Source organism: Ovis aries, chromosome 25 (assembly GCF_016772045.2).
Source record: "Ovis aries strain OAR_USU_Benz2616 breed Rambouillet chromosome 25, ARS-UI_Ramb_v3.0, whole genome shotgun sequence".
NCBI lineage: Eukaryota > Metazoa > Chordata > Mammalia > Artiodactyla > Bovidae > Ovis > Ovis aries.
Genome location: NC_056078.1, coordinates 7,855,443 through 7,872,146, shown reverse-complemented (window position 1 = coordinate 7,872,146; position 16,704 = coordinate 7,855,443). Strand labels below are relative to the sequence as shown.

General features: G+C 37.1%; 1 protein-coding gene across 7 annotated transcripts in view; it reads left to right on the top strand.

Moving 5' to 3' along the window:
- Window positions 1–16,704, top strand: part of LYST (lysosomal trafficking regulator) — a 165,402-nt gene that overhangs the window by 52,812 nt on the left and 95,886 nt on the right. For all 7 annotated transcript variants that reach the window (XM_060406737.1, XM_060406738.1, XM_042241066.1 and 4 more), the window contains 6 exons: window positions 2,035–2,261; window positions 2,757–2,823; window positions 9,768–9,877; window positions 11,593–12,010; window positions 13,274–13,418; window positions 14,821–14,994. In XM_060406737.1, coding sequence (XP_060262720.1) covers window positions 2,035–2,261; window positions 2,757–2,823; window positions 9,768–9,877; window positions 11,593–12,010; window positions 13,274–13,418; window positions 14,821–14,994 — 1,141 coding nt within the window. The remainder of the gene's footprint in view (window positions 1–2,034; window positions 2,262–2,756; window positions 2,824–9,767; window positions 9,878–11,592; window positions 12,011–13,273; window positions 13,419–14,820; window positions 14,995–16,704) is intronic.

Sequence of the window (16,704 nt, the reverse complement as noted above, 5' to 3'; positions counted from 1 at the left end):
AGGCCAGAATACTGGAGTGGGGAGCCTTTCCTTTCTCCAGAGGAATCTTCCCAACCCAGGGCTTGAACCCAGGTCTCCCACGTTGTAGATGGATTCTTTACCAGCTGAGCTACAAGGGAAGCCCAAGAATACTGGGGTGGGTAGCCTATCCCTTCTCCAGTGGATATTCCCAATCCAGGAATCAAGCCGGGGTCTCCTGCACTGCAGGTGGATTCTTTACCAACTGAGCTATGAGGGAAGCCCCTGTAAGCAGTTTAAGCAGTTTAAATCAATGAAATATATTTTTGTTATCACAAATATTGATGGAGTGTCTAAGGATACAGGGTGGAAGAAGTCTCTACTTTCATATGTATTCTAGTGGAAAAGACAAGAAATACCAGAAATAAGCAATATGAAGAAATAAAACAGGATGATGTGATAGTGACTGGGTAGTCAAAGAAGGCCTCACTGAAGATGTGTTTACATTGAGGCCTTGATAGAAAAGATCTATTCAGTGGACATTGACAGGAAGAGCTTTGGAAACAGTTCGTTACAAAGATTTAAGTAATACAAGGAATACAGACATCTCTTTGTGGCATCCAAGAATGCTTCAGCATAGGTTTCTTAGTTCACCACAGCCCAACTTGTCCTTAAGATGGAAATAACATTGCATGCGATCCTTTGTTTCCAGGCCGAAAACTTGAGTGGAGTAGAATGGAAGATATGGATTGAATAGAGCCAGGAGATTTCTGGGAGGGCTTCATCTTTTTATTGGCTGGTTTTAAGACTGTGCCAATACTGTTAGTCTTCACTAAGTTTGCAGTAGTTATTTTCTTCAATGGCTGTTGTCTCTTTCAAATTGAGTGAATTGGAATAATCACTGATGTCCTACTTAAAGGGCTTTGATGGACCCATAGCAGGTGTTTTTTTGTTTTTTTGTTGTTTTTTTACCATAAAGAGAGTGAAAAGAACAAAGGAACAGCCACAGATTGAAAGCCTCATACATATATATTCATGTGACTTACTTGGTTTGTTAAACAAACTTTTTTCCAGCTTTGTTGAGAAATAATTGACATACATCACCATATAAGTTTAAGGTGGTTTGATTTACATATATTGTGAGAGGATTACCACAGTAGTTTTAGTTAACATTTACTATCTCGTATAGATACAAAGAAAAGAAATAAACACTTTTTCCTTGTGATAGGAACTCTTTTAGTATTTATCCTCGTAACACCTTCCCGTATATCGTACAGCAGTAGTAACTATAGTCACCATGTTGTATGTTACATCCCTAGTACTTGTTTATCTTATAACTGGAAGTTTATACCTTTTGACCACCTTCTTCTACTTCCCACTCCCCCTTTCCCCCTAAGCAGGTGCTTTTGAAAAATATTGCTATAATAGTGTCAGTTTTATCATAGTACAGACATGATTTAATAATGACAGATACCCTCCTTTGTGAAGTTTGCTCACTAGCTCTTAAAGAATTTTGGTCCAGGTAGAAATTTATAAATTTCTTACCTATATGAACTTTTAAAAAGAGTACAGCAGTTTCTTTAAAGAGCATAACAGTTAAATTTTCCAGAATGTAATATTTGGTGAGGCAGTGTCTATATCCCACTGGTAAAAAAGGCAAAGTATAAAATTTATCCAACCAATAGCCAAACCTACTGTTTTCACAGAGATATAAGCCTATGATTTGGATATTTTGGCACCAGAAAGTTTGGGATAGTACTTTTTTCCAGTTGTCTCAAAGGAGTGTATTAAATCTGCATCACATGCCTATAAAAATTACTGTTGATAGTACTTGTGTTTCTAGTGAAGATCAAAATTTCTTTTAAGGCTACTCATTTATCATCAAAATATCCATATGACTTGATTATTCAGGATAATTATTGTAGTCAAAAATCAAGTAGTAGGAAAAGATTTTGTGAGCGTCTTCTTATAAATAGCACTTTTGTCACTAGATTTCCTAAGTGATGAATGAGATTTGAAATTTTTTTCAGTGCTTAGGAAGGGAATAAAAATAACATTTTCTTTTTCTCCTTTTAGGGGTAGACTTAAAGCCTGAAGCAGAAAGTTTCACTGCATCAAGCAGTCCAAATGACTTACTTGAAAACCTCGCTCAAGGGGAAATAATTTATCCTGAGATTTGTACGTTGGAATTAAATTTGCTTTCTACTGGTAAAGCTAAACTTGATGTGCTTGCCCATGTATTTGAGAGTTTTTTGAAAATCATCAGACAGAAAGAAAAGAATATTTTTCTACTCATGCAACAGGTAAAAGATGTATTTAATTAAATGTGATCAGTATTTATCACACACATGCCCTAATTACTCATCTCTTTATTTATATAACCCAACTTGTCTGAAAATTGAGATGATTACTTACCTTTTATAATACTTTATGATATATTTTTAGTACAAGTGATAGTCTAAAAATCTTCTGCTTCCATAGTTCTCCAAAGTAGGATAAAAATCAGTGTTGTCATTGGCTAACTATAAGAATCCTAGTGTATTTCTGAGAATGAGTAATATTTTTTAAATTGCATTTAATTTTGATATATGATCATTGTTTTGAAAAATCAGAAAAAACAGTATGAAAAACAAAATGAAAATTATGTATAACCCTACACATAGCATTCTCTCCACTTATTTTAAAATATCTAGATAGGTATATACAGTATACTATCAAGTAATTTATTATGACATAGTTTCTTCATGCTTTCATGAGGTAAGAAATTTAATTTTTTATTTTTGTTTGTTAATCTTCAGGGAACTGTGAAAAATCTTTTAGGAGGATTCTTGAGTATTTTAACACAGACTGATTCTGATTTTCAAGGTGCGTTGAAACTTTGGTTTTAAACAATAGCTTTGAAATACTTTTGTTATGTGAAATGAAGAGTTGACAATAATAGCTTCATTGGCATAGTGCCATGTGGTTTCAGAAGTAGCTTTATATGTATCATCTCTCCTGTTTCTTAAACCAATGCAGTAGATATAAGTATCTTGAATTTCTAGAGAGGAAAATCTAGATTCCAAGTGATCAAGTGAATTGTTCAGGGTCATGTATTTAGAAGCGGCATTGCGAGACTGTTCAGTCGCTCAGTTGCATCCAACTCTTTGTGACCCCATGGACTGCAGCACGCCAGTACCCTGTCCATCACCAACTCCTGAAGCTTGCTCAAACTCATGTCCATCAAGTTGGTGATGCTATCCAACCATCTTGTCCTCTGTCGTCCCCTTCTCCTCCTGCCTCCAGTCTTTCCCAGCATCAGGGTCTTTTCCAATGAGTCAGCTCCTCACATCAGATGGCCAAAGTATTGGAGTTTCAGCATCAGTCCTTCCAATGACTGTTAAGGATTGATTTCCTTTAGGATTGACTGGTTTGATCTCCTTGCAGTCCAAGGGACTCTCAAGAGTCTTCTCCAACACCACAGTTCAAAAGCATCAGTTCTTTGGCACTTGGCTTTCTTTATGGTCAAACTCTCACATCCATACATGACTACTGGAATAACCATAGCTTTGACTAGACAGATCTTTGCTGGCAAAGTACTGTTTCTGCTTTTTAATATGCTCTCTAGGTTTGTCATAGCTTTTCTTCCAAGGAGCAAGCGTCTTTTAATTTCATGGCCACAGTCACCATCTGCAGTGATTTTGGAGCCCAAGAAAATAAAGTCTCTCACTGTTTTATTCTTCCCCATCTATTTGCCATGAAGTGATAGCACTGGATGCCATGATCTTCGTTTTTTGAATGTTGAGTTTTAAGCAAACTTTTTCACTCTCCTCTTTCACTTTCATCAAGAGGCTGTTTACTTCCTCTTTGCTTTCTGCCATAACTGTGGTGTCATCTGCATGTCTGAGGTTATTGGTGTTTCTTCGGGCAAACTTGATTCCAGCTTGTGTTTCATCCAGCTCAGCATTTCACATGATATATTCTGCATTTAAGTTAAATAAGCAGGGTGACAAAATACAGCTTTGATGTATTCCTTTTGCAATTTTGAACCAGTCCATTGTTTGATGTCTGTTGTTTCTTATAAGACTGTAACCCAGTCTAAAAGATGGCTGCTCTGTCACGTATTACTTGAATGCCTACTCTCTTCTTTGTACTTTCACAGACATTTGAGAAATTCATAATGAATATATAATATGGTCATATTATATATAGTAGATAGAACCCTAGATTTTAGCTGTAGAAACCTAAAGTTTAATTGGAGGATTAAGGCTGACATACACAAAATGTCAGTTTGGGCTTGTCACATATTTTCTCATGGTTAAATTCAAGTTATGCATTTTGGGTAGGCATACCTCAGTGCATCATGTCCAGGGGTTCATGATATCTGTATCTTAGCAATGATGATGTTGCCTTTGATCACTTGGTTAAGACAATATCTTGCAAGGTGCTTCCATTGTTAAGTTACTATTTTCTCTTTATAATTAGTAAGTATCTTGTGGGGAGATAACTTGAGACTATGTAAGTATCCTTTTTCTATCTTACTTTAACCTACTCATTTTAGTATCCATTGACGATTTTTGACTGAAATAATTAATATGGTGGTATTTGTCAAATAGTAATTTTCTATTTCCATGATTCCTTCATTTCTTAATTGGAATTACACTGTAAGGAAAGCCTTCCCTTCTTCTGCATTTACTTAGTTCTGGCTATATTTTTATATATTGTGCTGGCACTTAATGGACCTTTTTGATCTGAAGATTTATTTGTATCTTAGCTCTGAGAAATTCTATTCCATTATCTTTTAATAACAGCTTTATTGAGATATAATTCATGTACTTGAGATATAATTAACATACTATATAGTTCACCCATTTGAAGTATACAGTTTACTGTCTTTTAGTAGATTCAGAATTGCCCATTTTAAAACTTTTCTGTCACCCCAAAAGAAAGTTTTACAGAGAGTTTGAGCCTAGTACAGAAAGTACCTAGGTTAACATTAGTATATTTGCTATAGTTAATGTACTTATATTGTCACATTATTAACTAAAGTTCATAGTTTATTCAAATTGCCTTCATATGTACTTAATGTTCTTCTTCTGTTTAAAGACCTTATCCAGGATTCGCATTGCATTTTGTTGTCATACCTATTGAGGTTCCCTCTTGGCCGTGACAGTTTCTTAGACTTTCCCTATTTAATGACCTTGAGAGTTTTAAGGAGCACTGATCATGATGTCTTCCTACTGGAATTTGTCTGATTTTTTTTTCATTGTGTATCTCACTGTAGTTTTTATTTGCATTTCCATAATGGTAAGTGATGTTGATCATCTTTTCATGTGCTTGTTAGCCATTTGTATATCTTCTTTGGAGAAATGTCTGTTCAAATCATTTATGCTTTTTAAAAATCAGGGTGTTTCAAAAAAAAAAAAAAAATCAGGGTGTTTCTTTTGTTGTTGTTGAGTATTAGTTAGTCTCTGTATGCTGTAGTTATTCTCTGTATACCCTGCATAGCAACTCTTCTGCTGCTGTTTTTACCCTTGGTTAGGCAACTTGGCCAGTCTGCAGACTGTACAGTTATAGTTGGTAGCCCTAATGCATACATCCTGCCGTATATCTCAGCTTTTTGTTGGCAGAATCCATTCAGTTTCTTTAGAGAACAGTTAACAAGTTTGGGGCCTAACAGTAAATGATGAGTTATCTGTGCTGAATACTCAGAATAAGGGAGAGAGGTGCATGTTCACAAACAAACCTTTTATTCATCCCTGTGCTAGCAGCCCTGTTGTTACTTTCTCCCCAGATTTTGGACAGATTGGCTCTCCATTCCTCTGAGTCCCTTTGTAATTCAGAAAGATCCTAGGCTGCAGCTTTCTCTTTTATCTCTCTAGCCTTCCATCTGCAGGAAATATTTTTAAATCTCTCACTTGAGGTGCTGCTAGTGCCCACTGCCTCCCCTGCTTTTTTCCTATTATGAGTTTCTTCCTTTTTGTTCTTCTGTACTTTTAGTCCAGTACTTTGTGGTGATAGAGGGGTGTGTGTGTGTGTGTGTGTGTGTCTCTAGTCCCCCATTTTGAACTGGAGCCTATTAGTTTTGAACTGAAAAAAAAAATCCACAAACATACACTTTACTTTGGTCATATTATTTTCTTACTCTAAAACCTGGAACTGATTCATGTTCAGTTCAGTCGCTCAGTCGTGTCCGACTTCTTGCACCTCAGTATGCCAGGCCTCCCTGTCCATCACCAGCTCCCAGAGTTTACCCAAACTCACACCCATTGAGTCGGTGATACCATCCAACCATCTCATCCTCTGTCGACCCCTTCTTCTCTCGCCTTCTGTCTTTTCCAGGAGCAGGCTCTTTTCCAGTGAGTCAGCTCTTTGCATCAGGTGGCCAAAGATTTGGAGTTTCAGCTTCAACATCAGAAATCCAGTGAACACTCAGGACTGATCTCCTTTAGGATGGCCTGGTTGGATCTCCTTGCAGTCCAAGGGACTCTCAAGAGTCTTCTCTAACACCACAGTTCAAAAGGATCAAATCTTCAGCGCTCAGCTTTCTTCACAGTCCAACTCTCACATTCATACATGACCACTGGAAAAACCATAGCCTTGACTAGATGGACCTTTGTTGGCAAAGCAATGTCTCTGCTTTTTAATATGTGATTCATGTTACTTACAGGATAGTTCAGTTCAGTTCAGTTGCTCAGTTGTGTCCAACTCTTTGCAACCCCATGAATTGCAGCACACCAGGCCTCCCTGTCCATTACCAACTCCTGGAGTTCACTCAAACTCACGTCCATCGAGTCAGTGATGCCATCCAGCCATCATCCTCTGTCGTCCCCTTCTCCTCCTGCCCCCAATCCCTCCCAGCATCAGTCTTTTCCAATGAGTCAACTCTTCGCATGAGGTGGCCAAAGTACTGGAGTTTCAGCTTCAGCATCATTCCTTCCAAAGAACACCCAGGACTGTTCTTTAGAATGGACTGGTTGGATCTCCTTGCAGTCCAGGGGACTCTCAAGAGTCTTCTCCAACACCACAGTTCAAAAGCATCAATTCTTTGGCACTCAGCTTTCTTCACAGACCAACTCTCACATCCATATATGACCACTGGAAAAACCATAGTCTTGACTAGATGGACCTTTGTTGTCAGAGTAATGTCTCTGATTTTGAAGATGCTATCTAGGTTGGTCAAAACTTTCCTTCCAAGGAGTAAGCGTCTTTTAATTTCTTGACTGCAGTCACCATCTGCAGTGATTTTGGAGCCCAAAAAAATAAAGTCTGACACGGTTTCCACTGTTTCCCCATCTATTTGCCATGAAGTGATGGGACCAGATGCCATGATCTTCGTTTTCTGAATGTTGAGCTTTAAGCCAACTTTTTCACTCTCCTCTTTCACTTCCATCAAGAGGCTTTTTAGTTCCTCTTCACTTTCTGCCATAAGGGTGGTGTCATCTGCATATCTGAGGTTATTGATATTTCTCCCGGCAATCTTGATTCCAACTTGTGCTTCTTCCAGCACAGCGTTTCTCATGATGTACTCTGCATAGAAGTTAAATAAGCAGGGTGACAATATACAGCCTTGACGTACTCCTTTTCCTATTTGTAACCACAGCCTTGACCTACTCCTTTTCCTATTTGTAACCAGTCTGTTGTTCCATGTCCAGTTCTAACTGTTGCTTCCTGACCTGCATATAGGTTTCTCGAGAGGCAGATCAGGTGGTCTGGTATTCCCATCTCTTTAAGAATTTTCCACAGTTTCTTGTGATCCACACAGTCAAAGGCTTTGGCATAGTCAATAAAGCAGAAATAGATGTTTTCTGGAACTCTCTTGCTTTTTCCATGATCCAGTGGATGTTGGCAATTTGATCTCTGGTTCCTTTGCCTTTTCTAAAACCAGCTTCAACGTCTGGAATTTCATGGTTCATGTCCTGCTGAAGCCTGGCTTGCAGAATTTTGAGCATCACTTTACTAGCGTGTGAGATGAGTGCAATTGTGTGGTAGTTTGAGCATTCTTTGGCATTGCCTTTCTTTGGGATTGGAATGAAAACTGACCTGACTTTTCCAGTCCTGTGGCCACTGCTGAGTTTTCCAAATTTGCTGGCATACCTGCAGCACTTTCACAGCATCATCTTTCAGGATTTGAAATAGCTCAACGGGAATTCCATCACCTCCACTAGCTTTGTTCATAGTGATGCTTTCTAAGGCCCACTTGACTTCAGATTCCAAGATGTCTGGCTCTAGGTGAGTGATCACACCATCATGATTATCTGGGTCGTGAAGATCTTTTTTGTACAGTTCTTCTGTGTATTCTTGCCACCTCTTTTTAATATCTTCTGCTTCTGGTAGGTCCATACCATTTCTGTCCTTTATCAAGCCCATCTTTGCATGAAATGTTCCCTTGGTATCTCTGATTTTCTTGAAGAGATCTCTGGTCTTTCCCATTCTGTTGTTTTCCTCTATTTCTTTGCATTGATCGCTGAGGAAGGCTTTCTTATCTCTTCGTGCTATTCTTTGGAACTCTGCATTCAAATGCTTATATCTTTCCTTTTCTCCTTTGCTTTTCACTTCTCTTCTTTTCACAGCTATTTGTAAGGCCTCCCCAGACAGCCATTTTGCTTTTTTGCATTTCTTTTCCATGGGGATGGTCTTGATCCCTGTCTCCTGTACAATGTCACGAACCTCCATCCATAGTTCATCAGGCTCTTTGTCTATCAGATCTAGTCCCTTAAATCTATTTCTCACTTCCACTGTATAATCATAAGGGATTTGATTTAGGTCATACCTGAATGGTCTAGTGGTTTTCCCTACTTTCTTCAATTTAAGTCTGAATTTGGCAATAAGGAGTTCATGATCTGAGCCACAGTCAGCTCCTGGTCTTGTTTTTGCTGACTGTATAGAGCTTCTCCATCTTTGGCTGCAAAGAATATAATCAATCTGATTTCAGTGTTGACCGTCTGTTGATGACTTATAGGATAGAGTCATGCAATTTCTTAGTCTGATTGCAGTTTTCTTTCTGTGTCAGTTCATGGCTTCTTTATAAAACATGTTGCTGAAACAGGACTTCTGTTCTTAGGTTTTATATCAGAATTATTTTTTCATATCTAAAAGGGAGATAATTTTTATTTTGTAGGACTTTTTGGTTAGGATCAGCTGAGATAATGCATGTAAATATATTTTGATCTCTGTAATATATATGCAATATATATGCTACAAATATTTATTATTTTACTCTCAAATGTTCTATGAATTTGTGTATATGTATGTAATATATATAGCATATGTAATATATGTTATAAATATTCATTATTTTACTCTCAAAAGTTCTAGCAATTTGTATATTAGCAGTTATATTTCATACTAAGCCTCATGATAGAATAAAGTGTTCAAACTAATCTTTAGTGATATTTAAGTGTTTTTGTAACTTTTAATATTTCTAATTTTGTTTATAGCATCTAATTTTCTCTTTAGAAAGTTATAGTTATGAATTAAACATTTTAAACATGAGAAGGTAGCAGACTGTTTTACAGTACCTAACAGCATCAGCTTATTTAAGAAATACTGTATTAATTTATGCTTCCTTAAATACCCTTACTTTACTTTGAGCTAACCACTCTTTCAGAAAAGTGGTTTTGTTGTTTTTTTGTCAGCTGGTTAGTTGGTTTTCTTTTAGTGATATTGCTGTTTCTTCAGCAAATGTTTGGATTATTAGATTAATTATGATCCATTTAAGACGTGACAGTAATATTGATATTTAATCTCTTTCAGTGAAATTGTTTTTCAGTTCCTTTAACTACTGTATATTGGCTTTAAATTTTCCACTCTCTCTTTCTTTAATTTAGCATGCCAGAGAGTATTGGTGGATCTTTTGGTGTCTTTGATGAGTTCAAGAACATGTTCAGAAGAGCTAACCCTTCTTTTGAGAATATTTCTGGAGAAATCTCCTTGTACAGTAAATATGCTATAATTTGACATTTTTTCACTGATGTCTAATAGAATTTTTTTTTTAAGAAATCACTAAGCTCCCTCTTTTGATGTGATAACTATTATACAGTCAACTCCATGTTATTGTGTGTGAAATTCTCAATTTTTTTAAATTAAATTAAATTTTTTTTGCTGTTAATATTGGGTCTTTCCCTGCAGGCTTTTTTAAAATTTATTTATTTTAATAGGAGGCTAATTACTTTACAATATTGTAGTGGTTTTTGCCATACAGAATTCTCAATTATTTTATTATTTATACAATTTTAACTATTTCACTTCTGTTTTGGCAAACTAGATATATCATTGGGGTCATAAACCCTTTACCTGATTCCACCCCAAGTCTGTGTGCTTAAGAAATGCTGAATAATTTTAATTACTAAAGATAATTATGAGTAATGATAACCATTTTGAAGGCTATCATTTTTTTTAGAAAATTATTATTCACTCTTCATTTTATCTTAATCACTTGTCCGTTGGTGCAGCTTAGTGATTTTTAGACTCTTCTTTGCTGAGAAGCCCATTTTTATAATGAAATCTTGACTCAACGCATAAGCATTAAAACAGAAAGCCTTGGAGCTACTTTCTTTGAAGTAGGATTGGAGAATGTTCCTGAGCCCTGCCTGTTTCACCACCTTACTTGAGCCTTATAGACCCTGAAGGAGCTCTGTGGAACACAAGGTCAAAAACCACTAGTGCCGACAATTGAGAACTGACTATATATTTATGGGATGTTTCTATTTTTCTGAGTTCATTTATCATAGTATTCGACATTAGATGTTGTTTTATGAATGGGTAGGACATTGTACTGGGTTAATCTTTTCTATTTTTTTTACTAGTCTCCTTAGTTGTTGCTTTTCTCTTTAATTAAATACTTGTTTCCTCTCATCTCTTTTGTACATTCTGTGTTTCAGTTTAACCAGAAACTTGTAATTATAAATCTAAAAAAGATGAAAATTTTTTATTTGATTAGGGAAAAGGCACATAAAATAAGGTGGAAAGTAACTGAGCACTCAATTTTAGGAAGTCAGTCATACCATAAATACTATTCAGAAACCTGAAGACTTTGCAAGGTCTCTGGTTCTATCCCTCATTTAAAAATAATTGAGAGAAGTAACTGGATTGCACTTGGAAATAAACAGCTTTCTTTGGTAGACATGATTCTCGCTACAATCATTGTACTTAATTTCTAACACTTAAAACCAGCTCAGAACTTTTTAGCTTTGAACCTTTTAAAAATCTTCTAAATCTAAAAGAAATTAACCACAAGAAATTATATGTTTTAAGACTGAAATCTCTTTCATATTTTGAAAAGTGAAAGTGAAGTTGCTCAGTTGTGTCCAACTCTTTGCGACCCCATGGACTGTAGCCTACCATGCTTCTCTGTCCATGGGATTTTCCAGGCAAGAGTGCTGGAGTGGGTTGCCATTTCCTTCAGAGGATCTTCCCAACCCAGGTATCGAACCTGGGTCTCCTGCATTGTAGGTAGATGCTTTACCATCTGATCCAATATCGTAACACACAAAAATGAAAATTTTAATGATATAGTAGGTAGGAAGTTATTTAAATATAAATGCTGATATACATATGTTTATGTTTGTATTTTTGTTTATAACCTGATTTTCAAGATTATTATGTACCTTGTAACATGGCTGTAAAGTTTTGTTTGGTTTTCTCTTTCTTTAGGAAATTCTTCTTCTGGGTATTCTGAAAATTGTTGAAAGTGACATTACTATGAGTCCTTCACAGTATCTAACCTTCCCTTTACTGTATACTCCAAATTTAAGCAATGATGTTTCATCACAAAAGTGCCCCGGGATTCTCAACAGTAAGGCCATGGGGCTATTGAGAAGAGCACGAGTGTCACGTTGTAAGAAAGAGGGCGACAGTGAGAGTTTTCCCCAGCAGCTGCTTTCCTCCTGGCACATAGCCCCGGTCCACTTGCCTTTGCTCGGACAGCCACACCTGTCAGAAGGTTTCAGCATTTCCCTGTGGTTTAATGTGGAGTGTACCCTCGAACCTGAGAGTGCCACAGAAAAAGGGAAGAAGACAAGGAAAAGAAACAAGTCACTGATTTTATTGGACAGTAGTTTTGATGGAACAGGTACAACAACAGCATTATCTGTGTACTAAGACTTTTCAGAAGGCAGTTTTAGTTGAGCACTAGGAACACAGTGATACTCTGACTTACTGCCCACACGTTCTTCATGGAATGCCTTAGTGATGGTAGGTTCTGACGTACCAAAGCCTGAATGGTCGGACAGCCTTAAACACCATTTTCTTCTGTACTTTTGCTTAGTGTGGGGTGGGAGAGGGAGTGTGAGGAGGGAGGCAGGTGGACCACCACACACGCAACTGCTTTGGGATGACCAACCCGATTTCACGCCTCTGTCGTGGTGCCATCACTGGGTTAGGGTGGCTCCTGATGTTTGAAAAGGAGGGCGTGGAACCCTGTAGCCGCTCTTCCATCCTTCTCTTACCTGTTCCCTGTCTCCCGTCATTCCACCTCCATTTCATCTCCTTTCTCTCTCGTAGTTCAAGCGCTCCTTCTTACGCTGTATCTTTCCTCAGTGCCTCTCTTCTAGTTCCTGTCACGAAATGTGTAACCGTATCAGCCAACCTCCAGCGTGAGAATAAATTTCATTCCAGTTCTTTCTACAGCCTATTGAATCACTCTTTTGTGGCTATGAAACTGCTAGGTAGAAAGAACTTGTTCGGTAAAAAGCAGTTTATGGTGGTAGGAAAGTGGGCTAATTCTTACGGTCTGTGGAATGAATGAAATGACTGAGCCAGAGGTTTGGGGGGTTATGATTATCGGGAAGTGCTAGCCTCAATAACTCTTCATTCCACAGAGTTTACACACCCCACTGGAGCCTCCGCTTCAGGACACTAGGCCTTCACCAGTATTTGGTTTCTAGGAACAGCTTCTACCACTGACCTATAGATAGAAAAGAAAACCTTAATGACTCTGTCAAGACTGAAGGGTGGGAAATGTCACCTGGTATCTACAGTTGGAGCTCTGAATCTACTTTTCCACAGACATATTTCCAAGTTATTAGCATAGCATACTTAGGTATTTTTATGCGTTAGCCTAGGAAATTGAACTTTTAAGAAATCTTAGCAGATAATTTAATATGTTGGGTAGTTAATAGAGTTTTCTTTTATAAATTGTACATTGAAAGAGCAGAGCAAAATTACCTAATACAGAAAACTCTCCATGTACATTAGATAGCACCTTCATCAGTAGTATCACATGTACATTGTTTACAGCTATCAATTCTTAGGTGGCAAAATTCAATTTACATTACTTTTCCACTCAGTTTTTGTCAGATGCTTGACTAATCATCGTAACATCTTTTTTTCATAGAGAACAACAGACTGGAAGGTGCAGCATATGTGAATCCTGGTGAAAGGCTCATAGGAGAAGGTTGTATTCATATGATCTCATTGGGATCCAAAGCACTGATCATCCAAGTGTGGGCTGATCCCCGCACCGGCACTTTTATTTTTCGGTAATAATTATCCTCAACCCTGCCCCCCATGAGTAGCTTACGTATTTAAATAATTTATGTAAAAGACATTAATGTGAAATCTGCTATAAAGATCATTGTGACAAAATAGAAAACTCTTAATTTTAAAAAAGGAAGGTAGATTCAAACAACTAATATAATCTTTGTAATAATATATAAAATCTGTAATTAAACTCTAAAGTTCACTATGTTAATTCTCAGTGTATCTCGGACCAAATACTTACTTAAGTCTTATCTATGGATGTATTCTATCCGATTGCAGTGATCTTATGATGTTAACAGGCAGCTGTTTTTCATGCAGGTTATATATTTAATAGCCATTATCTCATAGACTTAGGTTCTCATTGCTATCTTGTCCTTTTTTCTTGCCTCCTTTGTTAACTAGTAAGATACAAGTCTTTTATTTGTATTGAGTGAGTATGAACAGTATGATACTATTTTTATAAATATGTAAAAGTTGGATCATAAAGAAGGTGGCTGAGTGCTGAAGAATTGATGCTTTCGAACTATGGTATTGGAGAAGACTCTTGAGAGTCCCTTCAACTGCAGGGAGATCAAACGAGTTAGTCCTAAAGGAAATCAGTCCTGAATATTTATCAGAAGGACTGATGCTGAAGCTGACGCTCCAATACTTCAGCCACCTGATGCAAAAAGCCAACTCATTGGAAAAGACCCTGATGCTGGGAAAGATTGAAGGCAGAAGGAGAAGGGGATAACAGAGGACAGGATGGTTGGATGGCATCACCGACTCGATGGACATGAGTTTGAGCAAACTCCCGGAGATGGTGAAGGACAGGGAGGCCTGGCAAGCTGCAGTCCATGGGGTCGCAAAGAGTCTCGCACCGCTGAGCAACTTAACTACAATAATGTTTATTAAAATTTAAGTGAAATATGTTACTTAGGGATCTATGTTCTGTAAATGTTATAAAGGTTACTAGGGAGTTTATGTAAATTATATCTTAATTCTCTTAGTAATCCCTCAGAGTAGGTTAGACCAATGATACATACTAGCATTTAGATATTTATATATATGTATTAATTTCTGTATGAAGCAAACATTGCACTAAAAGGGCAATGATTATATAGATAGTAATAATAATTTTTTTCTTTGCAAATTGAATTCTGAAGATTATTGCCCAAATTGTTAATACCAGCAAATGAGCCAAATCTATTTTTAAGTTCATGAAGTGAGGTTATAGTATAATAAAATAATCAAGCAGATTATGATATAAAACAAAGACCGCTTGACTTTCCAAGTTAGTTTAATACTAGGACTGGGTTTTAAATTCTACTTAAATATCTAGAGTTGTACTTAACTATACATGTTAAAAACTGATATCAGAAATTTCATGTTTCAGCTTATGCCTTTACTCTTTTTGTTCAGTGTCTGCTTGGATTCAAATGATGATACAAAAGTTGTGTTACTAGCACAGGTTGAATCACAGGAGAATATTTTCCTCCCAAGCAAATGGCAACATTTAGTACTCACCTACTTACAGCAGCCCCAAGGGAAAAAGAATATCCATGGGAAAATCTCCATATGGATCTCTGGACAGAGGTATGAAACACTTTTAGTAAATACTTAATAATCTCAGTTATAATTTTAATTATTCTGTTACAGCTTCTGAAACAAATTACAAAAGGACTATAGATGAAATTTACTGTATTTTAATAGGAATCTGTCAAGTGAGATATTTTTCTTTTTTATCACTTACATACAAAATTAATTTGCCTTAGAAGAAACCATTGAAGATTAATATTTGGATTTGGGGGACTATGTACAAATCTGAACATTTAGACATTTATGAATTTAGTCCATCAAGCCCATGTATTACAAGATAAATCCATAAGGGATTATTTAAATTAAGTGGCTAATAAAACTAATACCAAAATTAAATCAGAGTTTCAAAAGAAATTAGAATGACTAGAAAAAAATATAAGCCAGTATATCAAGTGATATATTAAGATAGAAACCTAGAAATATACCAGGTGATAGGTTTGGTTATAGTACTATTTGATTTTTACAAACCAGGAGAACTGTGAGTCAAATTAATAAGAAATATCTTGTGAAATATCTTAATGTAAAGTTTAACTCAGAGAGAGTTGTAAGGTGCTTGGATTTATAAGAGTTGGAAAGTATTTTATTGAATGAAATAGCATGAAAGGGAATACAGAATTGGAAACTAGTATAACACAGGAGAGGACCGAGCTGGTTGGAAGGAATATCTAAGTTGAATGATGAGAAAGAAAAGTGAATGGGCATGGTAATGCTGCGTGACAGCAGCTTTGAATCCGGGATGAGGCAGCTAGACCTTTTGCAAGGTGCTTTATATACTTCATCGTCCAGTTCTCTCTAAAGTCTCTCAGAGTAGATTAGATCATAGAAATAACATATACCCTTAGCACAAATTAATCGATTTTTTTTCATTCATTTATTCATCAAATATTTATTGAGGAATTGCTATGTGCTGAGCACATGCAATATTAAGCCTGGGAGCTTGGTAAACAAGACAGACATGTTCCCTCCCTTTTGGGGGCTCATAGTTCAGTGAAGAAGCAGACAGCAAGGTACACAATTAAATGAGTGTGTATAAATAATGACAGGTACTGTGAAGATAACAAATGGGTCCCGAGACAGAAAATGCCTGGTTTCCTGCTTAAGAGAAGGGCATCAGGGAAGACCTATCTAGAAACAGATTATTTAAGCTGAGATCTAAAGGAAGGAGATGGAGTACTGCATGAACAAGAGGGAGGAAGAGTGAGCCAGGCAGAGGAGAGGGCCTGTGAGAAAGAAGGGAAGCCTGTGTGCCTGTCAGCTCTGCTGTGGAGGCTGCAGGAGTCGGCTGCTTACAGCCTTGCAGCCTCAGGAAGGCTGGGAGAAGAGGCTTGTGAACAGCTTTGAGGTAGCCAGTCCACAGTGTCTGCCAAAGGAAACAGTTTATTCATTTTTAAAAGTACATGAAAATATGTCATTGAATCCCAATTTCTATAATCCAAAGAAAATATTCTCTGAGAAGTTCTGTCTTCACAACTGCCTAAGCCTGAAGGGAGCTGTGGCATATCAGTATGTGTTTCCAGAACCTTGAGTTAAATTGGTTGGGATTGGGAATAGGACTGTGAGAGTCTGCTGGACAGTCTCCTCATTTCTGGAACTCTCAGCACCTACCAGGCAGTGTAGGAAGCACTTTGCACAGATGACCTCATTTAGTCCTTCTGGCAGCACAACAAAGTAAGAGATGCCTCTACCCTTCCATGTGAGGCAGCAGAA